A 27856-nucleotide genomic window follows, 5' to 3' on the forward strand; every position below is an offset into this window, starting at 1 on the left:
ACCAAGCAATCTCATTCCAAGACAAAGTCAGAAAGCATGTTGGAAAACAGAAATATGGGGATAGAAGACACAGTTTGTTTGTTTTTGTTTTTAAGAGTTTTACGGCGCTTGCAACACATTTAGGTTATATCAGCGCCAGTAAAAAGGAAGAAAATGGGATAGTCCAAAGTTCTAGAATTATAATTAAAGCACCCAAGAGAGAGTAAGACAAAGGGGAATTGGGAACAAATAGGGATCAGATGTAGATTCCAAGAGCATACCATCAATGTACTTAGCTTGAGATCACCTATAAGTCTCATCCGGACACAAGCACAAAATCCAACAAGGAGGAATACACTCAGATGCTTACATCATACATTAAAAATAAATATAATAATACATAACAGAGAGATGATTTACAAAGGAAAAAAATATCATCTCTCAAAAGAATAACTATGCATTTGACTGTTTCCCTCCCAGGACTCGGGCCAGGGCCAGGACAAAACCAAGTAATCTCATTCCAAGACAAAGATAGAAAGCATGTTGGAAAACAGATATAAGGGGATAGAAGACACAATATGTACCCCCCTGCCCGCTATGGGAGGTCAGGATCCCCACCCAGGAAGACACAGTAAGTGCCTCCCTGCCCACGACGGGAGGTCAGGAACCCCACCCAGCTGTCAAAGGAGAATTTCACCCACTATCAACCAATGTGGAAGTGGAAGGGGCAGGCATTAAAGGCAGCAAGAGCTGAGTCATGAGTTAATAAATAGAAATAAAAGAAGATAACATTCAAATTTATGGTGCAAGTCATCCTTTATTTACAAAATATTACAAATATTTACACATAAGTTAAAGTCAAATGCACACTTACATACAAAACCTAAATTGCACATGAGAAGTGATTCACTGAATTATATAGCTGCCTGCACAAAGTACCTATGACTTTTAGAAAATATATGGTAAGAAACTGCCATCTTGAGCTGATTAGGTCTTGAGCGAATTAACTTTGGAGATTTGAGTTCATTTGGTGATAAAAAAAAATAATTGTGGTATCCTGATTATGTGAGAATAAAATATATACAGTAGAACTCGGAAATAGCGAGTTCGACAGGTCCACTCCTAATTACTCGCTATTTCCGAGTTCTCGCTATTCCGAAAGATCACTCGGCCGTACAAAAATATGGAAAGACAAAATGTGTGTGTTTGTGCGTGTGTGCCGCGCGTGCGTGCAAATGACTGTGTGTGGATAAAGTGGGGTGAGGGCGGGATTGAACCGTATCCTTCGTTAACTACGTAATGATGGCCACAGGTTGAAGTTGATCCACCCCTTCCATTTCCATCAAGATTTCGTGTATGTGTGTGTGCGAGTGTTTGTATGCACTAGGCATGTTTGATGAGGTAAGCAAGCGCATCACTCAATCACTGACCCACTGAAATGATGGTTCCACGCTCCCCTCTCTCGCTGATCGTGTCGTTCGTTAACGAATGCGACTCGCTGACCGATGCTGCGAAGTGAGGCATGTTGACATGTTGGCTGGGCACCACATTGGGTGAATAATTGACCCCCACACGCACACAAACACCCAACCCCCACCCAAATTTGTTTCCCCTACTATGTACTCTAGACTAGGCTACTATGTAATATTACTCGTAACGAAAAATAAGAAAAGAAAAGAAGCTAGGCTAAAAATATTTAAATCGCCCTTGTCTGGTGTTTTGCTTTACTTCGTTCGAAGTCCTAGGCTGGGGTAGGAAATGCTCGTTATTTCCGAGTTGACATCTTTTTCATACTCGCTACTTGCATGCTAATTTTATTGACTCAAATAAGAGAAAAAAAACGGGGATTTAGATTTTACTCGCTATTTCCGAGTACGTTACTTTCATGTTCTACTGTAGCACAGAGTACATTCAAATAAAAGTGTTACGAAATAAAAGAATGTAAGCATTCCGGACTTATCACTTTCTTAACAAATGAGTAGTTAACAGCTAAAGCATTCTGCCCTTATTACTTTACAACTGAGTGATAATGACGCAACTATCCGACGACCGTCTTCTAAAGCTTCAGCAATGACTCAAGGCATAGTTGACATGTGGGCTGTCAGAACGACCAATCATTGAAGAGTCAAGAATCCCAATAGCCAACCGTTCTTCAATCAAAAAACTTTAGAACTCACGAGAACAAAAGATAGAAATACGGTGATGAATGGAAATAGTTTCTGGGTGGAGCCATGACTGAGTGACTGTAGAAAACGATAATGGGACTGCAGACATCAAAGGGTAGGCTTATATCATCAGAGGATGTCTACATGATTGACATGGCCATATAGGGAACACATTATCTACTCCACCAAAAATAATCTGAAAACTAGAGGGTTAACGATTTCCTAGCATCAGTGGTGATCCAATTAAGTGGCTTTTAACTGTAGTAATATATGGGTATACGTGACGAATAGTCTTAAAATGGTATTTTGTTGGAAAGAGGAAGGTGTAAAAGGGATTTAAAAATTAAAATTAGCAAAATTTGAAATTCTAATTTTGTAATGTTTCGAAGAAAAAAAATATAAACTTTTATCTTTTGTGTCACAAGTCAAGATACAGATTTCTCAAAAACTTTGTCAATGAACCATTGATACTTCTGCCATCAAAAAAACAAAGAGCAAAATTTGATATTATTTACACTTTACAACAACAAAAAAATATATAAATAAAAAAAATAAACTACAAAATTAAAATTTAAACCAAGTCTGTCTGAAAGACAAATATATCTCCCTTTGTACCATTTTGATATAAAGGGTATTGCATGATGGCAGAAATGTCACATTTTAAAAAAGCTCGCCATATTCTTGTCTTCAGCTTCGAGTACTCCTATCTAAGGATAGCAAACAATTTAAATTTTACTTGGAAAAAATTTGTGTATTGATCAAATCTTGTATCTTTAATCTTTCTAGTCACTGTGCTTTAAAAATGTTTCACAGATATGATACATCCTTTTGGTGTTTAGCTGCATGACGTCAAGGTTGGAAGTTTCTTACATCAATTGTGGAAGCACAAAAATTCAAAATTCTTGAGAAATGAATTTGCTCTCATTTTGTCATGTCTGGATTTTCAAAATTCAAGTGTTATTTGATGACTATCAGAATACTTTCCTTTCCAAATATAGAGAGAGAATTTTATTTCAAAGTATTTATAAAGTGTCTCCTGTGGCACTTTATGTTCATTCACCTCAATAAAGCATATAAACCTCGTTATAAGTCTCATGATTTTGACTAAAAATTCAAATTAAAGCATCCAAATCAGCCAAACATATACCCTGTTGAAACAATGGATGACACACCATAAAAATCATTGATTTGTGTCTGTTGACTATCATATCAACATGGATGGAATGTCATATTCACAGAAGACAACATTACTGGGAAGAAGTAAAAACGGGTGCCTAAAATCAAAGTGTCATTACCTCCTCTTTTCTCGTACAGGGCTGTCTCGGTGTCCATTACTACGGTGTTTGCGAGATGATCGATGCTTGTCTTTCTCAGGTGAATAAGAACGATCTTTGTAATATTCTCTGTCCTTATAATAATCTTTGTCTTTGTGGTCTTTCTCCCTGTAGTAATCTCGATCTTTGTAGTCTTTCTCACGATAGTAGTCCTTGTCCCTTCCACCATCTTTGTAGTCACCCTTGTAGTAATCTCTAGAGTCCTTCAGGTCATCATGACGATACTTCTTTGGGACTTTGGAGGTGGAGTGGCGGTATGGTGATCGGGATCTACTGGTAGAACGGGATCTGTGTTTACGTTTATTCTTATCATTTCGACCAACAACGTCTTGTTTAGAGTGCTTCTTTGGAGGTGAGCGCTTCCTTTTTCTATATCCTGGTGATCGAGAACGACTTCGACTTGACTGACTCCCAGATGATCTGCAAGAAAAAGAAAAGATAAATCAAATTGTTATTAGCACATATTGAGGAGGTGTTGCAAGAGCTCAGAATCTATCCAGTCTGCTATAAATTCTCATAAATTCTAATCCACATGTTCAACATTGTTGCACTCCTGCAATAAAGGTCCATCTCTTGAGCTTCGTACCTTACTTCCCAGAAATAAAAAAAAAAAAAAAAAAGCAAAAACAAAAAATTACAAAGTACATAACGGGACAGGAAGTTGTAGCCAAACAAGCATTTAACTAGACTTTCTCAGATAAGTTGATTTTTTTTTATTATGTATCCTTGAGATAAACTTCAGTGGTGTTTGCTGTATATTAAAATATTGGTGAATTTTTACCTGGATTTAGAGTGACTGCGGTCACTGTCATCACTGGCATCAGATCTCTTCTTGTTAGTATTTTCATCGGCATGATCAGACTTGTCACTACCACCATCTCCGTTGTCATGTCTTTTGGTGGCTGCCAACTCCAATTTTTCCTTTTCTTTTTTCATAGCTGCCAAAAGTGATGGGGGATTAGGACTAACCACTTTTGGTGAATCTGAAAAGTGACATTGTGGACGTATTATACATAAAATATATACAGCAAAAAAAGAACATGAAACTCAATTTCTACTGTTACTATGAGACCAGACTTGCCAAATTGAAAACTTCAAATTTAAATATTTTTTGTCAATTTTTAGTACTATGACAAGGAAATTCGTAATTTCTGAAATTGTGTACTAACAACCACAATATTATTATTATTATCATCATTATTATTATAGTAATAGTAGTAGTAGTAGTTGTTTTTCTTCTTATTATTATCATTAAAGTATTACTAAGAATTAAAAATTCGTAATTTTCCCCCAAACAATCGTATTTGGCCATGAAATTTGTCTAAAATTAGTAAAATTATGAAAAATTTGGCAGGTATGTGAGACTGAAAGTTGGGTCTGGCAGAAAGTAGCTCACAACTTACCACCATATCCTTTCAAATGACTAGCACAACTGTCTACAAGCCGTTATTATTTATAAACACAACATAACTCGGGTAAACTTCTCCAAGGTGCTAGGGGCTTTGCTTTAACAATAAATTTGATAACGGGACAGCAAAGCATAGAATTGCACTCAAAACAGTTAAATGCAAAATTGTAAGAACAAAATTTATAATTACTTTGACGTGATGTTGAATTTGGAGTGTCCACATCAGAAAGAATACCCCTCGCTTTTGATTTGGAGGCTTGTTGCTTTCGCTTCAGATCTTCAACAATCTTTTCCAGAAACTCTTGATTAGGCTGCAGAAATGAAATAAAAAGGTAATGAGAATGTTCCATTCTGTAGCATTATTTTTGTTTGGTCTCTTTTAAAATAAGCTTAAGTGAGAATTCCATGTGTACTTATCTTCACAGAACCAGTTTTCTTTGCCACACCATAAAAAAAGCATAATTAGCTTTCTACCTAAAACTGCCAGGTAAAAAAAGGGTAAGTTCAAAGACAATCTCTACTTTAGCCATTAAATTACGGCAATTACTGTACTATTAATTAGACATGAACGTTTAATAAATCGCAAAATATAAAGTCATTCCAAGATATATAAAAAAAGTTTAAATTTAAAATCGGCCTTCGAGCAACAAGTGTATCATACTCCCTTATTGCATATCAGTATTTCACAGAAAGATCTTAAAACACACAAAAAAAAAAAAAGAGAGAGAGAGAGAGAGAGAGAGAGAGAGAGAGAGAGAGAGAGAGAGAGAGAGAGAGAGAGAGAGAGAGAGAGAGAGAGAGAGAGAGAGAGAGCTCTTCACTGTGAGAGTTGTGGCACGCAACTGAGCATAACATGATATTGATAGGTAACGGCTGGATCTTAATAAAAATTTTGTGGAGATTTTTTCTTCTAAAAACAAAAATAAAATCTGTGGAACTGCGTTATATTATCATCGCAATTAAACATTTTATCACAGGATTTTAAAAAAATCCAAATGACTAAATATTTTTTTTAAAAAACAAAATAAGAAAAGAAAATTACTTTTGGTCTTGCATACAGCCGAAGAATTGAGAGGCATATCAATTGTATCTCATCCTCGTCAACACCAAACAGCCAGAACCATGGAGGGTTGTTGGGGAGGGGAATTCCCAACTGACGAGCAGCTAAATAGATACAGGCACAGGCTATAGACTCCGGGTGAAATCTCATAAAAACGTCTGAACGTAGACTGTCATTCATGAAGTTCCTGAAATTATATTTTTAAAACGGAAAACGATTGATCTATTAGGTATTAAACAGGAATTTTAAAAGACCAAAAAAATACAGTATGAGGGACGTCATCTAATGACAATCAGGAAGAATCACAAAATCAGGTAGTATTAAACCGAAAGTGATTCACCGGCATGGCAAATGTTAAATCCCTCTTACTATGTAGAGATGATAAAATTTGTCTCACATGAAACATCTACACGGGACAGTACCATATGTAAATAAAATGCCCTACCACTTTACATTGAATAACAATCTGGTAAATGTCAAATTGCAAAATCATATGATCAGTAGTGCTGGTAGTAGTGATGCCGATGATGTGGTTGTGTGGTAGTCATGATGAAAACAATCTGTTGCAGTTGAGAACTGATGTGCGTACTGTCAACCTCTTGGCAAGAAAGTGTATGATTGCTTGTCTAAAAGAATACACATTCTATATATTTGACAAAACGACCCAGTTCAGTAAAAATCAGGCTAAATTTCAGTCCAAAAGCCTTCATAAATAACAATCAGTCTTAAAATATAGCAATAGGACTGGAAAAGAACAGATATTAGTAACTTTCAATTATTTCATTTTCTTTTGTCGAAACCTACCAATCAAATATGACATGTCAGTATTAAAATTATAAGAAAAAAATATATACATAAAGCAAAAAGCACGAATGACATAACTACAAGCCCACTAACACCCATAAATAGAGACAAATATCCTTACCATGCACACTGGACCAGCGGCCGTTTATTCGTGCTGTCCAAAATCCTCAGATACATCACAATGATCTGGAGAAAACAAAGGAAGATAAATGAAAATAAATATCCAAAAGGCCAAATTTAACCTGTCAAATACCTATGGACGTATAACAAAGTAAAAATTAATTCAATGTTAAAATTGTTGGTCGCAACTTTCTTGTATTCAAACATAAATTACAACACTAGTGAAAATCTCTCCAAGGTTGTCAAAATGATAATCAATTCCACTATTCTTATAAAAACCCAGACTGAACATCCTTCACCAAGAACGTAATGTGGTGCCTTAATGAAAACAGTTAGGTCTGTGATTCTATCAAAATAAGAGAAAATTATAAGTTGATGGGTCAGACTACACATGAACCCTGCTTAAAAGGCCCTAGCTTACCTTATGCGGGTGCTTAATATGACAACAAAATCCTAACTCCTTTAGTACACGCCTTTCAGCCTTGATGACTTGATTCTTCAAGTTGATGTAATGCTGATCTAACACTAACGGATGGACAGTCCTGTAAGTATACAATATATACAATTAGGTAACAGATCACTGTGAGACTTGGAATAAGGGACTGCTATTGCAACTGGAAAGTAGGGGAAGAATATTATTTTCATATCTAACTTCGGAGGCCTACAGCATTTAACGCTAGTGTTGAGTTCACATTAAGCTGAAAGATAAAAAAGGGCATTATTAAACCATGGATGTGCACACACTCAGAAACAGGGGAATGGGGAAGAAAAAACAAACAATTAGGAAATTTTGTATGTTAAAATAGAATATTGAAATTTTAAATAAACGACAAACACAAAGACAAATGATTTTGACCCCTAGGCATAATTTAACATAGAGAATAAAAATTCTTTATTATACGAGTTAACCCAAAATAAAATCATTTCAGAAAACCATGCATACCACACTCCAGTTCCCAGAAGCAAAAATATTTAAAGGCAGAAACAAATTGAAAAGAGGTTTACCTCCCTTAAAATCATTAAAAAACTGCAATTAATAAAAAATTAATGAAATCCGTGAATTGAAAACTAGAAACATTTTAATAAATGCATGAATTAATACATTTTAATTAAACAAAAAAATAATGATGATGGTAAGGTAATATCATGTAACCATAAAGCTAAAGGTGCCCAGAAGTGTCTGGTGACAAGAGTCCCAAAAGATTTCTGTAAATAACGCTATGATCAAAAATTGTAAATCCAGAGAGTGTGTTTAAAGAACTTGCAGATTACAGCTATGACCCAACTGTTTAAATCAAACATCAATTAAAACAAATCTTTATAAATACAAAGAAATGCAGAGAAAGGAAGGGATTGAGTGGCTGAGATAGATATGAGATCAACCAAAAGCATACAAGGAATATTTCACCACAGAACAAGATGTGTTACAATATGTAAAAAAAAAGTCTGAAATTTTTGGCAGAACCCCCCCCCCCCCCCCCCCTGAGCACTGTAAAAAGAAAAGGCTACCCACACACATAAACAGAATACCCGTCCACACAGTAAAAGTAAAAGAAGATGATGTACAAAGTGCCCAAGACAAAGGGGAATCCATAGCGGCCAACTTTACAAAAAAGTAAACTGTGAAACCCTAATGCGCATTACTGTCATTACCCAAAATGGCAGTTCGTTTTGGAGTATTATAAAATAAATCTAGATTTCATCTCTATTTGTCTGTTCCTTATTTTCATTTACCAGTCAAAAAACCAAACTCCCAAGACATACCAGAGTCATTTCCTTACATACACACAAACCAAATCGGGACAGATGGCTGCTATGAGAATTGGTTAAAAAAGGGAATAGATGTAGATTACAAGAGCAAACCATCAATCTACTTAGTTAAAGATCATCGATAAGTCTCCTCCAGACACAAGCAAAAGATCCCAATAAAGAGGAATACACTCAAATGTCTGCACATACGAAACAAAAATATTATTATAAGTACATAACAGATGATTTACAGGGAGGATAAAAAATATATCACCTCCCAAAACTAACATTATGCATTTGACCGTTTTCTTCTCAGCCAAGGACTCCAGCACGGGCCTGGACAAAACCAAGTGATCCCATTCCAAGAAAAAGAAAGAAAGCAACCCAAACATATAAGGGGATAGAAGACAAATCAAGTGACCTCCTGCCCACCATTGGAGGCCAAAGATTCCACCCAGTTCAAGATAAAAAATTCACACAATCAATCAATGCATTCAAGGAAATGAACATCCTATCCAAACTTAACCCCAATGGAATATGACATAGATAAAATAAAAGAATGAACATGAAAATCAAAGAAATAAAAACAAATCCAAATGAAAATACACAAGCATGAAATCTTGACAAAACATTTGTTCACAAACCAAAAGGCAAATTCAGACCCGCCATAGACTATCAGACTGGCATGGCAGTTTTTTGCATCGATTGCGGCTGGAAAAAAATCGCAAAATATCACTGATTTGCATTGCGGCTGCAAACTCTACAATTTTTTTTGCACATTTTCGAGATTTTACAAAGAAAAAAACAAAACAATAATAATAATGTGTTTTAAAAGACAGATTTTTTTATCCTTTAATTTGATAGCTCATGCAGAACGTGAAAGATAATTAATCAAGAATAGTTTCTTTTTTACTATCTCATCATCTTCCTTTTTCCTGGCGCTGATATGACCTTACATTTGTTGCCAGCGCCGTGAAACCCTTAAAAAACAAAAACCTTTCTCCTTCATGAACTAATTATGTGTTTTCAGGAAGATTAATCACAAATTTTTGGATTTTTTTATTTTTTATTTTTTTTCAAAAAAACCGCCATGTCAGATTAAATATACCAGGCCAGTCCACTTGGCATTTACTCGTGGTGTTTCCAGTATAGACATTACTACCTTATCAGCATTTAGCAATATTAAAAGCTTAGAATTTATCATACATTTAGAAAAGAGTGCCCACTAATAAATAGTATTGGTCATTACATGCATCTCCTTACACAATAATTCATTATATATATAATCAAAGAAGCAATTCATTGCATTGTTGTATCAAGTGAATGCTAAATATGTTGACTCAAAGCAATTATTCATTCATCTCTGATGAATTTTAAATCAACAACCAATATTAATAAGTGTAACAAGAAAACAAGCTGAATGAAAGTAGTAAAAGTAACTCTATCAACAAAGCGAGATTTAAATCCATTGAGTACAATCAGATTTGCTACATTAATAACAATACCTTCACCAGATGATTGATTTTGATTTTAAGGGTTTTACGGCGCTTGCAACACATTTAGGTTATATCAGCGCCAGTAAAAAGGAAGAAAATGGGATAGTAAAAAGTTCTAGAATTACAATTAAAGCACCCAAGATAAAGTAAGACAAAGGGGAACTGAGAACAAATAGGGATCAGATGTAGATTCCAAGAGCATACCACCAATGTACTTAGTTTGAAATCACCTACAAGTCTCATCCAGACACAAGCACAAAATCCAACAAAGAGGAACACACTCAAATGCTTACATTATACATTCAAAATAAAAATAATAATACATAACAGAGAGATGATTTACAAGGAAAAAAATATCATCTCCCAAAACAATAACTATGCATTCGACTGTTTCCCTCCCAGCTAGGATTCCGGCCAGTGCCAGGACAAAACCAAGTCATCTCATTCCGAGACAAAGACAGAAAGCATGTTGGAAAACAGATATAACGGGATAGAAGACACAGTTTGTACTTCACCAGATGAACTTGGACTCCGCATATTAATGTTACACTGAAATAATGTGTAGGAATTGAAACTCTAAATCTAAAACCTTTCATCTCTTGTTTCTAAAGCAATGATCAGTGCAACCTCATATCATCCCCCCCCCCACTACTGTTTAAAATAAGAATCAGTTAAATACCTCAATTTGAATTCTCTGAAATTTCTAGGTCAATGAGCAGTAATTTTTGACTAAGTGATGCCCAAGTTGGTGTAATGCATCAACCTGGCATGGTCCGTTCAAGGAAATGCAAAGGAGGGTAACCCATTTATTTTTACCCAAATCTGAGGTTGGCATAGCTGGCTTGAACAAGCATCATGGCCAGTAATCAAAAATTAGTTAGCAACACATGCACACGAATAAACAAACAATTTGTATTGCAGGAAATTCAGTACAAAGGCATAGAGCCAGAGTTTAAGAACAAGAAATAGGGTTGCCAATTCAGGTGGCAAAAATTTACTGAACTTTACGCAAGCACATCCATCGTCAACTGAGCATTTAACTCCAGTAAAAAGACATATGTAGTACTTTGAGGATTTTAACATACTGAATTCAGTAAATATACTGAAATTTGGCAATCATGAAGAAAAGAAAGTGGAAACCTTGTTCAAATTCAATATTTCATCAGAAGTCTCAGATTACCATAATGTCACCAATGCAGCAATTACATGGGAAAGGGGTGGGGACTGGGGAAAATAACTGGGGTGCTTTGAGTGAAACGAGCCAAGCTTGCTATCTTCCAAATCTCACTTTTAACACTTAATCACCATCTTAATTTAATACTCAACTTACACAAGGCCGAAACCCAACAAAAAGTTAATGATACAAGACAAAAAACTAGGGCGTCATCTAATCACTCTAATAATGTTAAGCAAGACTGAAATGAGACGTGACAAGATCAAGTATCAAAACTCCAAATTGCGGCACAGGGAACAACAAACATAGCTGAAATATTACAATAAAATAAAATTTAGAAAACAAGCCAGCCCCTACCGACAACATATTTAAAATACATATCAAAAAGAAATTTACAGTAACCAAAGATGCAAGCAATTCATTTATCTTTTAAAAATTGATATGGTGATCCATATTTACAACTAAAATTTAGGTGAAGCATCAAAGGGATACAAATAAGTTTTCAACCATGTCTGGACCGTGTTAAAATAGAATTGTTATCTACAAAATCAAATCAGATTGAAAAATCAAACCCTTGAAACCCTGTCAGTATAATTCAGTATGTGATTTTTGGAAACCTCTAAATGTTTTGCTATGGCAGATGAAAAAACAAAACCACATACACAAAGGGTGCGGGAATATAAAAGTGCTGATACCTAAATCCAAATCTGACTTGCCCTACCTGATTAGGCTTCAGGAATAATATTGATAATCCCATCAAAACAGAATAGTTAGTCGCAATAATCTTATTAAGAGTAAAATCTGAACAACTGTTTTTTAATAATAAAAAAAAAATTGGCCCATTCATATTATCAAGCAACTAATTCTCTCTTAACTGATGGAATTTTTAAAGAAAAAAAACCCAATTTGTAAAAAGATAGCTTTAAACCATCACCTGAATATAAAAAAATTCATAATAGCATGATCAAAAACTAATATATATCACCTTGGTTATCTTGCCAATTTGTAAAGGGATACATCTGATGTAAATGTAAAGAAGTTTTAAAAGCAGTTGGTAAAGGAAACTCAGAAAATTTCCATCCACAGCATTTCAAATCTACCTGACATAAGTGTTACTAATAAGTTGGAAATTACCCCGCTTTTACAGAGATTAACAATAGCAAAAGCTAGTTACCCTTTGGGTAGGACGCTTAACGATAGCAAAGTGCATTCTGCCATATCAATCAACTTCACCCTGATTCAATTCCAACCCCTTTGCAAGGGAAGTGAGTGCTCTACCAACTGACCTATCCAGAAGCCCAAACCACCAACAAGATCACCCCAAACCAAAAATAACCTAAAAAGAAGGAAAAAATCCATACCATCTTAACAAATTAAAAATGCAACATAATGGCCACAGAGACCTAAACTTGGAACCATATCAACCACGACATACTGCTGCATTCAATTATAAAACCTGTATCAACCCAAAACCCATTTTTAAATACTTCAGAATGCATGTTCTGTGGTTCACTTTGGTCGTGTGTCTCCACCTGGGTTAATCGAACATTTTGACTTTAAAATCTAAAACTTAGTGCTGTAGAAGTGGTGGTAGTGACGAATGCGTGGTTGTTTGTATGAGTAGTACTAAGGAGAAGTGATGATGACGATGACGGAGTTCCAAGTTATGGTAACACTATCCGTGGAACCGTAAGGCCTCACCAGAATGTGACGGAAGATGCCCGCAATCCAGAATTATTTGCTTCAGACCGGATGAGTATTTTTTTCTCCATTGAAACCAGATTTTGGCATGTTTTACGGTGTTTGCAACACATTATGCGCCAGTAAAAAAGAAAATGGAATATTAAGAAGTTCCAGAATTACAATCAAAGCATCCAAGAAAAGGTGAAACAAAGGGGAAGTGGTTCGAATAGGAAATATGTAGATTCCAAGAGCACACTATCAAAGTACTTAGTTTGAGATCGCCTAAAGTCTCACCCAGACACAAGCACAGGTCCCCACTAAGAGGAACAACAAATCACATACAATATATAAATAAAACAATACCTTGCATAGCAGAGAGATAATTTCAAAGACAAAAAATATCATCTCCCAAAACTAACTATACTTTTGACTGTTTTCCTAGAAGCTAGAATATCCGGCCAGGACAAAACCAAGTAATCTCATCCTAAGACAAAGACAGAAAGCATGTTGGAAAACAAATATAATGGGATAGAAGACACAGTAAGTACCTCCCTGCCCACTATGGGAGGTATGGAACCCTACACAGTATCTTGGCATGATTTCATCAAATCACCCATTAACAATTTGGCATAAAAATTAAAAACTGAAGGGGGGAAATCTGAACTTTGTCTTTGAAAAAAATTTGTTTACGTATCAAGACTATACAAGATATAATACATTAGATCATATATGGCAATGCCAACCAAGTCCCCAAATCAACGATGATATTGGTGATTTTAATCGGCCCAACTCAAAACCAAATAATACATAAAATAACATGGTTACATAAGCGCACAGTTTTCAAAAAAGTCTGAAAACTTTTGGTCATTGTGTAATACATTCTCTACTGATTATAGTTATGATGTACAATTGGTTGAAAGTAATCAAAATTGATGGATACATCTATGGCCTTGACATTCACACTGTGATTGATGTTCTAAGTTTCATACATTTTCTAACTTCTTGATAGGTAATCCATAACAATACACCTGACTAATAAAACAAGTTTTACTTACTTTATGGTCTATTTTGCACAGAGAAACTATAACTATAATGCCACCAAAAGAATTCTTTTAAAAAAAAGCAAGACGGCTCTGTACATTGAGTAAATACATGATTCGCAATTCAACTTTTTTGACTTTTGGGCTGAAATTTGGTCTCCACTCCGAATAACAAAGATAGATAACAATCAGCAACCTGTGACCTTGGAAGGCAGCAGTTTCTAATGGTGCTCAAACTACTATGTTATGACGATCAATCCAGGATGCAAATTCCGTACCACACACATGCACCGTCGCAAACCTGACTGGAAGCTTTGTCACAACGCACCGTTTAACTAGATGCTCTGCGGTTTCGAGCTCATAACCACAACGGGTACATGTCGGACCGGTGGCAAGTCCCCACTGATGTAGAAAGCGTGATGTTAAGCAGGTTAGACAGAAGCAGGAATTATTCATTTTTGGATTTTCCCCGATAGTCTAAAATAAGACTGACAGAATCGTGGATTACGATCTATTATTAGGCCTTGGAGCTTCCATGAAAGATAATAAAGGGTCTTAATGTTGACAGTTGAGAGACTGAAAACTGAGAAATGGTAAAAATCTGAAATCAGCCCATGGGCTGAAAATAACCAGGATATAATTTAGTTGAACATTAATAAGACCCATGAGCCATTAACAAAATATAAGAGATATTAATGTGAATAGTAAACCAAGTGGATGGCCTTTGCACATTGTAACAAATCTCCAGAGAGAGAGATTATTCTGCCCAAATAATTATAATCTTTCATCAACACACGTTTAACATACGTTAACATACATGGTCGTAAACTGTACAATTTCACTAAAGCTACTTAGTACAAAAATACCAGAGGAAACGATTCGGCACAACAAAACCAGCTGAAAATTTGACTAAACCTAAATATCCAGAAATCCATAAGCAAAAATGCAAGTTACTAAAGCATGAAGTCAGAGTAACCTTTAAAGAGCTTTACCAAAATAAAACCAGAAGAAACAATCAGCCATCAAAATGTTAAAAGTTGGTGCAAAAAAATAATCTGAACCAGCAGAGTGCTGAGGATCCATTTGGATTTCTCAATCAATGAATGTTTTCTTAAATGACATACTCACCCATTAGGTAAAAATTATACGCTCAAGCAATCTAACACATGTGACACGTAAAATACACAGGTACCTCATGATCTGTCTTCAGTGAAACTTGATAGATAGTTCCAGTTTAAAACATGCAACAATCTGAGGTGTCATTAGTTTTACCCATACATTGAATATAATTATAAAAAGCAAAATGCGGCAACAATACATATATAGAAGAATTGATGCCCCCAGACCCAATTAGAATATCAACATGAAAAATAAATGTGTAAATCACTCATTCTAACAGAAAAGTAAAATATAGCTTAATTGTAATTTGACAACTACGAAGAGCATTCGGGAAATTTTTGTTTGTTTGTTGCTTTCGGTCTCTTCCAACACAATTGAGGTTATATGAGAGACCGCTGAAACAAAAAAACAAACAATCTAACAAAAATAGTACAAATGTAAATAAAAATCATAACCTAAAGACATCATAAGCTAAATTATAAATAACCAAGAACAAACAGGCAGAAGATTTACAGAAAAAAAAAAATATCCCCTGTCAAAAATACAATCACAAACCAAAGAAGCAGGATAGGCTAGTGAAGAGAAGAAGAAACGACATCACTATCGGATCGTACACCCATGCGAACATCATAGGTATATGATTCAAGGGTGATGCTCCCATCCAACCACCCGCTAGCATTCGGGAAAAGATTAGGGTCAACAATTGGCCTCAAACTAGAGGAATAAGGTATGGAAAATTATCAACCATACAATTCGTATTCTACAATCATGAACTCAGCATATAGAACAAAACATTTGAATACAATTGAGTACTTTGCTGGTACAAAAAATTAGATGACGACACTATAAAAAAAAAATGAACCCAAGAAAATGCTTACGACTCCCCTAACCCAAGGTGACTAATACTAACAGAAAAAAATATTTCTAACCAAACAGCAAATTGCCTTTTGGTATACTCTTACATCGTTTTATAAACAGATCCGGAGAAGGTGGAAAACTGGGAACAAGCATGCTGACAAAAGAATGGAGAGGGAAGAGGGGTAGATCAAGGGAGGGCAGGGGTCAGTAGAAAGATCCACAAAATCTCCAGTTTTTATTTTTTAATTAAGACAAATGAGATCCGAAAACCATAGCTAAATTCAGCTGGAAAACTTGAAACAAAAGCTCTTTTCTTTTTTCGCTCAGTTTGCACAACCGCAGTCTCATTTATTGAGTACAACTAATCAACTCATGTCATTGTCTGCAAAAACAGAGTATGATTTTTGAAGAGCATAGACATTATTCCACTTAAAATTCAGTGACTCGACTCACAAGCAAATGGTTGCACATCGACAACGCCTCGCAGATCTGCAGGACGGACAGTTAAAAATAGCAGACTTAGCAGAACGTTCCGCTGTGATGAGTACTAGTTGGGGTTTTTGTTTTTGGGAAGGGGTCACTTATAAGGGGACTGTAGAAGGTGGATTGATTATTGTCCACAACTAAAATGTCAGAACTTCCAAATATAATCGGAGGACTCACAAATCTGTACTAAGCCTATTGAAAACTGACTCCTAATCCAAAAATAATTTTGGACGCAACCAAAGAATGGATAATGAGATACAAAAGAAAAACCATATGTGATGTAGCTATTAACACTAAATGCAGACCAGCCTACTTGAAAATTTTAAAATTTCGTAATTTTTTGGGCTAAAAATTGTAGTCCCTATTGTCAACCTTCAAAATTTGACATTTACACTGTAGATGGTGTGCTCACTTGAAAAAAAAATATACAAAAAGTAGCATCAGACCATTTTTTAAAATCAGGACTTCTTTTTATTATTTTAATCCTCAATAAACTTCCACTGACCTTATAATGAAAGAATCTTAAAAATAATAATCAAACATTATCACTGAACTTGAAAAATGGAAAAACTAGTTATAATGCTTAAAGTATAAATTAAAAGAATGAGACAAAGAATTGAAAGTCTTTGCTATGCTATGAAGTTCAATAGATAAACATCATGAACAACATTGATTAAACCCCCAGGTCAGTCATTTAACTTCTTGTAGAATATCAAAAAATAATAAGAAAAACAAAAACAAAGATTTTTAAAAATTCAGGCAAGATTTCTCTGGGGGGATAGCTGGCAGCTCTGTCTATGCCAAAAACAAAATAAATGATCTACCCAAAATTTGATTGAACACAACCACTGGAAATCATTGCTATCTAATCCAATCTGTGAATTGAGCTTAACACATTAAAACTTTTGTAGGTTGCATCTTTTAATGAGCACCTTTAGTGAAAACTTGAAAATGGTGATACAAACTTTTTTCACGGTAAATCAATAATAATGTTCTGAAAAACTGGCATCTTGGTAATTGGCCTGAGGAAGCTATTCAGAAACATCCCCAATTCAAAATTCTATAGAATATACAGTTGACATTTTATATTCTAACAACACCAATCATCTTGTCATACATGTACAACACCTGCCTTGAAGGAGGGAGAGAAAAAAAAAAAACACCACAAAATATCACAGATGTATCCGCACACTGCAGAGTTGGTCACGGGGAGGGACACCAGATGTTGATGGGCAGCTGTAGAGGTGATTCCTTCGAGCAAACTCAACATACAATGATGTGGTTGGAAAAAAAATTGCTCTGATTACTCTGATGAACAGAAATCAAAGATTAAGTTACATCTGATTTATAAATAAATGATTCCATTATCAAAGGATACATAACTATCTAGATAAAAGAGTGAGAATACAAAAATGTAGCAAACTCCAATTTCGAACTTAAACATCTTACAAGGAATATCCAAAATCGAGGTGAAAAAAGACATAACTTACGATCAATCCTAAAACATAATAAAATTGTATGAACCAATAAACAAGTGGAGAGAGGAGAAAAGTGGGAAAAAAAAAACCCTCAAAGACCTGACAAAATGAAAGCAAATACCTTTTTATATCAAGATAAAAAATCTGTATCAGACCAAAGTAAATGGTTTCGTATTTTTATATAGGCATAAGCTACTTGAACACGCTTTACAACTGGTTTAACAAGTGTTCAATCTAGCCGCATATTAAGTAAAATGGTATCTTTTAACAGTATGTGTCTACAATCCTGTTTACAAATCTGAGTTTGATCAATTTGGCTCTCAAAAAATCTACAAACACCAATTAAATCCTTACAAGTCGTAGGTCTAATTGCACATGTATGATTGAGCAGGATAACCTATTAACCATGTTCTAGTTCTCATTCACTATGCTTATAATTCCATATATGCTTTTATCAAAATTCATAACCTCAGCTATCAGATTTCTGATCAAACAGCTGTTATACTATTCAAGAAACGATAAAATTTTATTGTGATCAACTATTTTAAAACATGGCTCCATTTCACCTCAATTTAGGATACCTCTTGTAAAACCATATCACTCTCTAAATCATAAGTAACAATTCATTACAAATAATCTTTATTTTCAACAAATTACAATATTCATATATACCAAAATATAATAATAACAACAGACAAAAATATTCAGCAATTTGTATTCATACCACCCTTTCCCCCCAACCACACAACAAAAATAAATATTTCCATACAAAATTTCCAATTGTTCATTTGTTTCAATAAATCTAAAATATTAAAGAAAACGATCACATATCTGAGAAATTGAATCAATAGGATTCTGTTACTTCAGCTATGCGTCTTGATATACAAAAGCATATATCAAACTTCTTTAAATAAATTTTATATTATACTCACTATTTAAAAGACCCTTGAGGAATCCCAATTTTAAAAAGCAAGAGATTAAAGAAACAACAAATAAATGGTTGCCTGGGTAGCATACAAACCATAATGACACCAAGGCCAAGGTGAAGAAACGGATACAAGCCCAAGCCAGACTGGTTGAGCAAGGTGATGGAGAAGACAAACATAAGAGTGTTAGTCATATCTATCTCCAAACTTTCCAGTTCTCAAACCAAGGCTGAGCCACCTTTACTCTGTGTGCACATCCATGGAAAGGAGAAAAAAAATGGCATTGAGACAAATGATCTCCAACACAGACGCAAACAATACGTAAATACAAAATAATGCAATAATAAAATCACAGCCATGAACGCCTTCCCTGTTATAAAATAATAGTGATGGGTATAACCTTATTGGTTATGTAATTCACAATTAAGATTGAGATACAAGACAGAGACAGATATATTCTGAGTAAGGAACTTAACAAAGCTTGTTATGCTAATATTAAAGATAAAATAAAGTATTTTTATTTATCTAAAAACACATTCTTCACCAGAAATACCTTCAGCAAATAATGAAAATTTGAGAATAAAATAAGGCAGGATAAAAGAGATAAAAACTTTTGTCACCAAATTATGAGATTGAGTTAAAAAGCTATCAAGTAAAAAAATATATTTAAAAACTGAAAAGTACACACACAATTAACACCTAATATTCTATCAAACTCAGGAATAAATAATTTTGCATTTTAAATTGCTCAAAGCATGACATGTCAATTAACTGTATTGTGACAAGGATTACCATGTAAATAAAAGTGTACAATGACCTCCACATCATCACCCACTGCACATAAGAGTCTTGTACCATTGTGTTTGAAATCCTGAATGAATGGGTTACCGATAGCGACATGCTTTTAATAAATCTCAGACATTATTTGTTACATCTAATTAAGATTAAAGCAAACAAGATGCAGTCTGATATGAACATGTATGTATGCACTCATTTTTAGCAGTAAAGGGATTCCCAATAAAGATCAAAGTAGAACAGTCTTAACTGATAAAAAATAATCCTCATTAGGAACTGAAAGCAACAGTTTATGACAAATAATCACCATACACTGTGTGCATAAGATGACATGAAATCAAACCCCAACCCTTTTACATGATGCTAAAAGATGAAGTTGCCTAGACAGATGTATTTTGGACCCTGACAGGTGTTGGTAAATGGAGATCATTGTGCACATACAAAAAAATTAATGCAATTAACTTACCGTTTATTCCTCACTTGTTTCACATGATGGAACACATTGATAACATCTCGATTCCTTCTGGGACATTCCTCAATCTTAGAGGCTAGCATGACGCTTGCCATTGCCACAACCTGCCAAATGATAACCAATTGGGAAAGTGAACAATACATTCTAATGTCCATTTTGTCCTTTATGACGCCTTTGGAGAAACACGCAACGAGGAAATTATAGTAGGTTTAAGATAGAGGGTTAATTTATTCGTAAGATAGTAAAATAATAGGAAACAGCGGCCATATCGGTAAAAATGAAAAAAAAACCTCTTGGACAGTCCATTTAAACAATCTTTTCAATATAAGATCTCAAGAAAGGCCAATGAATTTGTGGACAAAATAAAACCCTTTAACCAACAATTTTTGGTAATTAACAAAACATTAAACGACAGAAAGTATTACACAATAGTGTCGAAACAAAAACAAAGTATCAACTTAGATGTCATTGACAATTAATTAGGATTTTTAGAGAACAAATTGAATGATGTGGGCTCACATAAAAGAATATAACTGCTGTTTCCTTCTTTAAAAAATAGTTTGAAAATTTCTTACCTCCATGTTGTGCTTTATAAAGGATTTTGAATAATAGAAACGCTGGAACACTACTTGAGCAGTTGCCATTGCAACCTGGAAAAAAAAAAAAAGACAAACTATGTAAAGCGAGAATTATGATGGATTATATATTCTCAGAAAATGTATGAAATTGATTCAACCACACCAGATATTTCTGCAGATGACAGGATGGTTAAAAATAAGGGAAGGTATATGAGTGTGTATGAGTATGAAGGGCAAGCCAACAAAAACTGGGTTTTGGCAGATCAAAGACATAGGTATGCACCTAATTTTGGTATTCATTTAGGTACGGTAGGGGGCAATGCAACAAAAAAAGGTTTAGCTTAGAGTGTAGATTTGCAATTGCTTGTTGACTCATTTAATGAAGGACATCATTCTAAACAGTCTCCCATGGCAGTATAGTTTATTTGTCTTTTAAATATTTTAATTACCGATAATTACATAAAATTAATGGGAAGTCTAACCCCGCTAATGAGAAAGACACAATCATCATAGATCAATTGGATGTCCAGATAGAAATTAAATAGAAAAGAGTTAAAACTCCTCAAAAGTAACAAAAGTCAACCAAAGTAACTGTGGTACAAATGAAAGGATAAATAAAAAGCTTTTCTAACAACATAACATGATGTCCAAATAAAATCAGGACAAAGAAAAAAACATTTTGATAATGTGAGACGGGCAACAATCCTTCGGTCCAAAGTAGGGGTATGAGCTGAGTCAGTGTGATATGGGCAGAACAGAATTTCTTCTGAACTTTTTCTATTTCTTTATGATGTTTCTTTTTTGATTAAAAAAAAAAAAATCAAGTTATTTAATGAGTTATTGATTTATTACAAATATCTTTAATGTGCCACAATCTCGATTTTTGTTTTTGTTTTATTTTTGGTTTGCTCTTCTGGGTTTTCTTTCACCCCTGTTGTACTATTATAATTAGACCTGTAAATGAGCTCTATAAAAATTGACTGAAACTCTTTGTAATTCGTCGTAGCAGAAAAATAAAAAAAATTGAAATGAATAGTAAACAGCAAGCTCGAGCAAAACAATGGCAGAAAACTAATTTGTGCTGGAATTAATTAGGCTACTTACCATTGTACCTTAAAATAAGGTACCCAATAAGAGAGGAAACTAGAAACGATCAACCAGTAAGTTTACAATGTGAGGCAATCGAGATGTACTGTAGTAACCCCTAACTTTCGATTTCAAGGTGTCTACATATCGCACTTCCGGCTTTTGCATTTTACTTTATTCGTACTTTTACTTCCCTCCAGGTAAATGTGGTAAATTTTGGCTTAGACGAAACTGAAATTTATCGCTCAACGACTCAGTTAAAATTAGCTACCATTGGGAACACGACAGGTTTGGAGAGTGAAAAAATGATTTCACAAAGGCTGTGTGAAAATACACTGGTATGTGTTCAGACACGGCAATTCTAAAGTGTCGCTTAGCCTTGGCAATATATCTATCGTTAATATAAATGGCCCATGAGCTAGGCGCAGCGCTGTGGAACATTCCTAATTACTTTACAGGTATTCGACTACGATTCATGAATTCTTTCTTACTTTCCTTTTTTTAAATATTTGAATTTGATGAATTGACCGATTTCAGTTAATTGAATGAGAATTTACAGGTCTAATTAACCAACAAGTGTTAGTGGTGGTAGGGCTAGCCTAGCCGCCACCTTTCTCAATATTCTCACCCTATCATCATCATCATCTCTCTCGTGACTGCTTTTAGTGGTACTGGACTGAAGGGGGGTGAACATACATAATACATGTCATGTATTTAGAATTTAGACGGTGGGCTTGGAGATATGGGAATCGTGTTGGAAATCTGTATACTCCCCTATTATTAACTCCAGTATATAGATTTCCAACACTAGGTACTTTGGTAAACGTCCATTTGGCCCCTCAGCCGGGAGCCGAAAATGGCCCAGTGGCTGTGACCCGATTTTTTGGACTTTTGAGTGGTGGGCCTCAGAAAAATTTCCATAGATTTTTTGTTTATGGATGTATTTTAATTATTTATGTCTTATTTTCTTCAGGATAAATTACTCTATCGTTTGCTGTAGTTTATTCTAAAATCAATGACAATTGGTAAATCAAAATTCCATGATGGCATGTTTATTTAACATCTTAACTTCTTTATAAAATTAAATCAGCTGACAGACTATTTTCACCGTACGGTGATAATGTTGTGGAAGGTTATTTTCAGTGTACGGTGATAATAGTGTGGGAGACTACCTATATTCACTATAATGATGTGGAAGGCTATATTCACTGCAGTGATAATAGTGTGGGAGATGATTTTCATCGGTAACTGTAACCAATTCTGAATCCACAATTCCGCTGGTATCATTATAGCTTTGGGAGGCCTTCCGAAAGCTCTTCATGCTAAGGCAGGGAACCCAAATATTCGCTTAACTAATCCTAAGAAAAATACAACCTAGTATCTTTAATTACCCCCAAATAGGAAAAACAAATGACCTCTAGCTATCCCTAATAGAAAAAAAAAAACCAAACCTAGGACTGCTTTGCACTACCTTTCAATAACTCACAAATCAAAATAAAATGGGAGTGAGAATCAAAAATGGTCAAATTAGGAAATTTTAAACTTTCACAAATCTGTCAAGGTTTGTTCTAATATGATGACAAATTGAATAAATAAATGGTACTTTGGTAAAAAATTCTGGAGGCCTTCCGAAAGCTCCTACATCCCCAGTTTTTTAAATTGTTTTTATAATGTTCTAGTAGGGGGTTTGGGAGGGGGGAGACTTTTTTTTAAAAAAAACTTCCCCCCTCCCAAACCCCCCAAATTTTTTTTTTTCAAAGTTTCCCCCATCCCACTAAAAGTAAAAGCAGTCGCGAGAGGATGATGATCGGGCTCGGGTGAGAGACTATTGAAAATTGAGAAGGGCGGTGGCTACGCTAACCCTACCTGTTATATACAGGGGTGAGAATAGCGAGAGAAGGTACCACTACCTCGATTCTCACCCAGGATGAGAGGTCAAACGTTTTTCTATTCTCACCCGGGGTGAGAGCTCGGTTTACTTTTTCTATCGATTCCCACCCAGTCAGTCCAGTCCAGGATGAGAATCGTAGAGGCAGCCAAATATACAGAGAGTTAGTTTATAACATACTGAATTCCGTAAATATACGGAACATTGGCGACCTTGGGTTCTAACCTGTGATGTGTTTCTTGACACGTCTTGTGAATTTAGCAGAAGTGCACATGTGAAAATTGAAAATGAAGGAGGGGAGACTCACCTGTGGAAGTTTCAACAGGACACCAGCAGTCTGAATCAGCTCACATCCTAGAATTCGGAGATCTGTTTCAACTTCCTTGTCTAATCCATCGGACATAGATGGAGTCAAAGAAATTTTCTCCTCTGGTATAAGAACATTATCAAGAGTTAAAACGACACGACTAAAGTCACGCTTCATGGTGTTCGAATTGGAGGTTGTAGTAACATCCGCCATCTTGAAGAAATGAAGAATGAGCAAGAGTCAAGAGTAAATGACCAAGCAAGACTGCCAGGTGGCTAAAGTTTCCCGAAGCCAATGTCGACTTTAAAAGTTGCCAAATTTAGCCTGGGGTGGGGGGGGGGGACTCAAAGGTTTTGGTAATCAAAAAGTCGAATATATTGGGGGAAAAAACATTGTTATTTTTTATTTAGTCGTGAATTTTAGTGAAAAATAGATAATAATGATAAAAATATGATTCTGCATCTTACCAATTTCGTCAATTTTGATCACACGCGTAACCATCTGGCAGCTTTGAAAGAACACAAACGATAAGAGAACGATATGTGGACGGATATGCAAAAAGTAGTCCTTCGGTACTAGCTTTTACTGAGTTTTAAGAATGTAAGTTGCTGAATCTGTTTGTATACATATTACATCGTCACTGAGAGTAGAAATTTAAAAAAAACAGGTCGATAGCTAAGTTTTCATTTTTTAAATTTCTATTCCTTTCCAGAACTAATTTTCAATGAGTAGGCGAGAAAACACCCTTCGACCGGAAACAAGACAGATCCACAATTCCGTTTTCCTTTCTCCCGTTTCCTTTCGCCTTTTCCCCAGAAGCCCAGAAGGTCCATACACGCTCAGTTTTCAACCAGTGTCGACCTGGGGACAGGCACGACTGAAGCTAATCGTAGTGAAAACGCGTGTATGGCCAAATACCTGGGCGACGAGCGTGGGGGCGTGGCAGTATAAAAAAGTGGACAATCTTTTTCGGATTGTCGCTGTTTTGACGTCAGATTCGTGATCAGCGTCAAATTTACAATAAATTTGATACCAAGAACTATGTGTTTACTCCAAAAATTGTTGAAATTAGAAATAAATTTTAATTAATAGTGAGGCAATGTGGTCGACAGAACAGTGCTCCTCCCTGTTCTGTGGTGGAGCCTTGTGGTATGACTCGCTTTCGGATCGGAAGGTCCAGGTTTCGAGACCCGCTCTGAGTGGTGCAGAGTTGAGTCCTTGGAAAAGGCTCTTTACTCACATTCTCTCATCGTACTCGGGTGTAAAATGAGTACATGGCCGTTCTTTGTCTTTGTTGGAAAAAATATTGTAATATCGCCTGACAGGCGTCATGTCTCGTCCTTCATGTTTAGTATCGCTGTTGGCTTGGGACCCCTTGTTAAGCGCTTTGAGCACGTCTAGTGGATTTTGCGCCAAATAAATGCTGTGTTATTACTTTTTTTAAATAACATTTTTATCAATTTTGAGTGAGGAAGAAGAAGATGAACAAAAGGTTTCGTTCTTGATCACCGTAATTTTTTTTTTCTCCTCAACCGTTGACGTGACATCACGGTCGACCTTGACAGAGCGGAGACGGGGATAATTTAGTGATAAATAAATTATGATAATGGCGGTCTAAAAGCAATTATAGCGTGTTATTACTTTTTTAAATAAAATTTTTATCAATTTTGAGTGAGGAAGAAGAAGATGAACAAAAGGTTTCGTTCTTGATCACCGTAATTTTTTTTTCTCCTCAACCGTTGACGTGACATCACGGTCGATGTTGCAATTGGAACATGTAAAACATTGGTTGTTTCCCTCATTTTTTCGAAACTAGATTATTGTAACTCGCTGCTTGTCAACTTGCCTCAGGCTTCTATTAAACAATTACAACTACTGCAAAACAGTGCAGCAAGATTAGTTTTTGGCAAAAAAAAAAAAATTTGATCATGCAACCCCTTTGTTGGCCTCTCTCCACTGGTTGCCCATTGAAAAGCGCACATATTACAAAGCAGCGTGTCTTGTTTATAAGTGTTTGGCTGGTATAGCACCGGCATATCTCACAGATCACGTGGTCATGTGTAAATTTGAAAATTACACTTTAAGATCATGTAATGACCAAACGAAAGTTTCGGAAAAAAGATCAAGAACAAAATTTGGTGATAGATCGTTTGCTTGTTTCGGCCCCAAGATTTGGAATGAACTACCACGTGGGCTGAGGGAGTGCAAGTCTTTACCTACTTTTAAAAAGAATCTCAAGACACATTTTTACTGTATTTGTTTTTCTTGACTCTATATGAATCCTTGATTTGGCTATGAATTATTATTGTTGTTATTATTTTTTTTTCACTTAAAATCGATATTTATATTGTAAAGTGCCCAGAGCTTGTGTTTTACACGAGAATGAGCGCTATATAAATGTGTATTATTATTATTATTATTATTATTATTATTATTATTATTATTATTATTATTATTATTATTATTATTATTATTATTATTATTATTATTATTATTATTATTATTATTATTATTATTGTAATTTGGTTCCTTCTATACATATCCAAGAACTTTACTCGCTCCATCCGCTCTCTCCTCCTTCAATACATATGTATCTATTCTCTCTCCTCATCGCTGTCTCGTGCCGATATGCATGTGGTCTTGTGGTATGACACTCGCCTTCGGATCGGAAGGTACTGTGTTCGAGTCCCGCTCTGAGCGGCGCATAATTGAGTCCTTGGAATAGGCTCATTACTTTTTCACGTGTAAAACGAGTACCTGGCTGTTTACAGCGTCGTCTCTGTCGGGAAACAATTGTAATATCGCCTAACAAGGGTCATGTCTCGTCTAACATGTGTTGCTGTCGGGCAAGACCCTTATAAAGTGATTTGAGCACCTTTAGTGAATATAGCGGTATATATAGCGCAAGTTGTTTTGAGTTGTTTTTTTTTTGTTCTTTGTATACAGCACCCCCCCCTCTCTCTCTCTCTCTCTCTCTCTCTCTCTCTCTCTCTCTCTCTCTCTCTCTCTCTCTCTCTCTCTCCCTCTCTCGACATGTTCCATTATTATAGCTATTACTACATTTGATGCGAAAACCTTGGACGGTTATTGGTGTTATGAGTTTAGGTAAAATTAGCACAACACCCGTCAACCGGAAGCAACGTACCAATTTGAGCTTATCATCAATCGATCTCAAGGAGTATATACCTCTAAAAGATTGTTAATTTATAAAGGGGTCCCAGTGAGTAAAGATTTAAAGGGTAGCAATTTATTAAAGTATTCGCTTCTCAACAGGTAGCCAATGAAGCTCTTTAAGGAGGCAGGTTTGCTGGGAAGAATTTAGATTCTTTTGTCACATTTACCAGTATTGAATTGCAATAGTCTAATTTTGAAAGTACAAAGGAATTTATCAAAACTTCTGCTATTTTTGTTGGGATAAGGTTTATAATTTTACTAATTATTCTGATTTCAAGAGTCTTCTTGTTTTTATTATGTTATTGACCGGAATGGACATTCAAAGATCAGCGTCAATCAACACTCCGAGGTTTTTTTTATGCTTTTAGAAAAAGAAATGAAATGATCCTCGAAAGAAAGCCCCTTAACATTTGCTATTTTAAGAATGTTTTTCCTACCACCGATGTACATTTCTGTCTTTTCATCATTCAGCATTTGGTTGTTTTTACCTATCCAATCTCTAACTTCATTCCAGCTTTCAATATCATCACAGAGAGAAGAACTAAATTTTTGAGTATCATCTGCGTAAAATTGATATAAAATATTAAATTTCTTCATAACATTTGGCAGTGACTGCATATACATAGTAAAAACGACTGGTCCAAGGACTGAGTCCTGAGGAACACCAAATTTCAAAG

At 35.3% G+C, this 27856-nt stretch overlaps 1 protein-coding gene across 1 annotated transcript; it reads right to left on the reverse strand.

Moving 5' to 3' along the window:
* Positions 1–776: 776 nt before the first annotated feature.
* LOC144971014 (cyclin-L1-like) lies at positions 777–24775 on the reverse strand. Its single transcript, XM_078911307.1, has 9 exons — positions 24006–24775; positions 20722–20796; positions 20141–20250; positions 7292–7412; positions 6872–6936; positions 5929–6133; positions 5077–5197; positions 4260–4461; positions 777–3898 (listed from the first exon to the last, which is right to left on the reverse strand). The coding sequence occupies exons 1-9, from the start codon at positions 24216–24218 to the stop codon at positions 3436–3438; spliced, it is 1575 nt and encodes a 524-aa protein (XP_078767433.1). The 5' UTR covers positions 24219–24775; the 3' UTR covers positions 777–3435.
* Between the last annotated feature and the right edge of the window lie 3081 nt (positions 24776–27856).

Source organism: Berghia stephanieae, chromosome 4, assembly GCF_034508935.2.
Source record: "Berghia stephanieae isolate SIO BIC M18660-M18661 chromosome 4, UCSD_Bste_1.3, whole genome shotgun sequence".
Lineage (NCBI taxonomy): Eukaryota > Metazoa > Mollusca > Gastropoda > Nudibranchia > Aeolidiidae > Berghia > Berghia stephanieae.

Excerpts from the sequence above, each read along its gene's own strand:
- LOC144971014 (XM_078911307.1), bottom strand. The coding sequence starts at position 24,218 with ATGGCGGATGTTACTACAACCTCCAATTCGAACACCATGAAGCGTGAC. Across the intron at positions 20,797-24,005 it reads TCCTGTTGAAACTTCCACAG|GTTGCAATGGCAACTGCTCA; the intron begins GTGAGTCTCCCC and ends TTTTTTTTCCAG. Across the intron at positions 7,413-20,140 it reads AAACAAGTGAGGAATAAACG|GACTGTCCATCCGTTAGTGT; the intron begins GTAAGTTAATTG and ends GTATACTTACAG.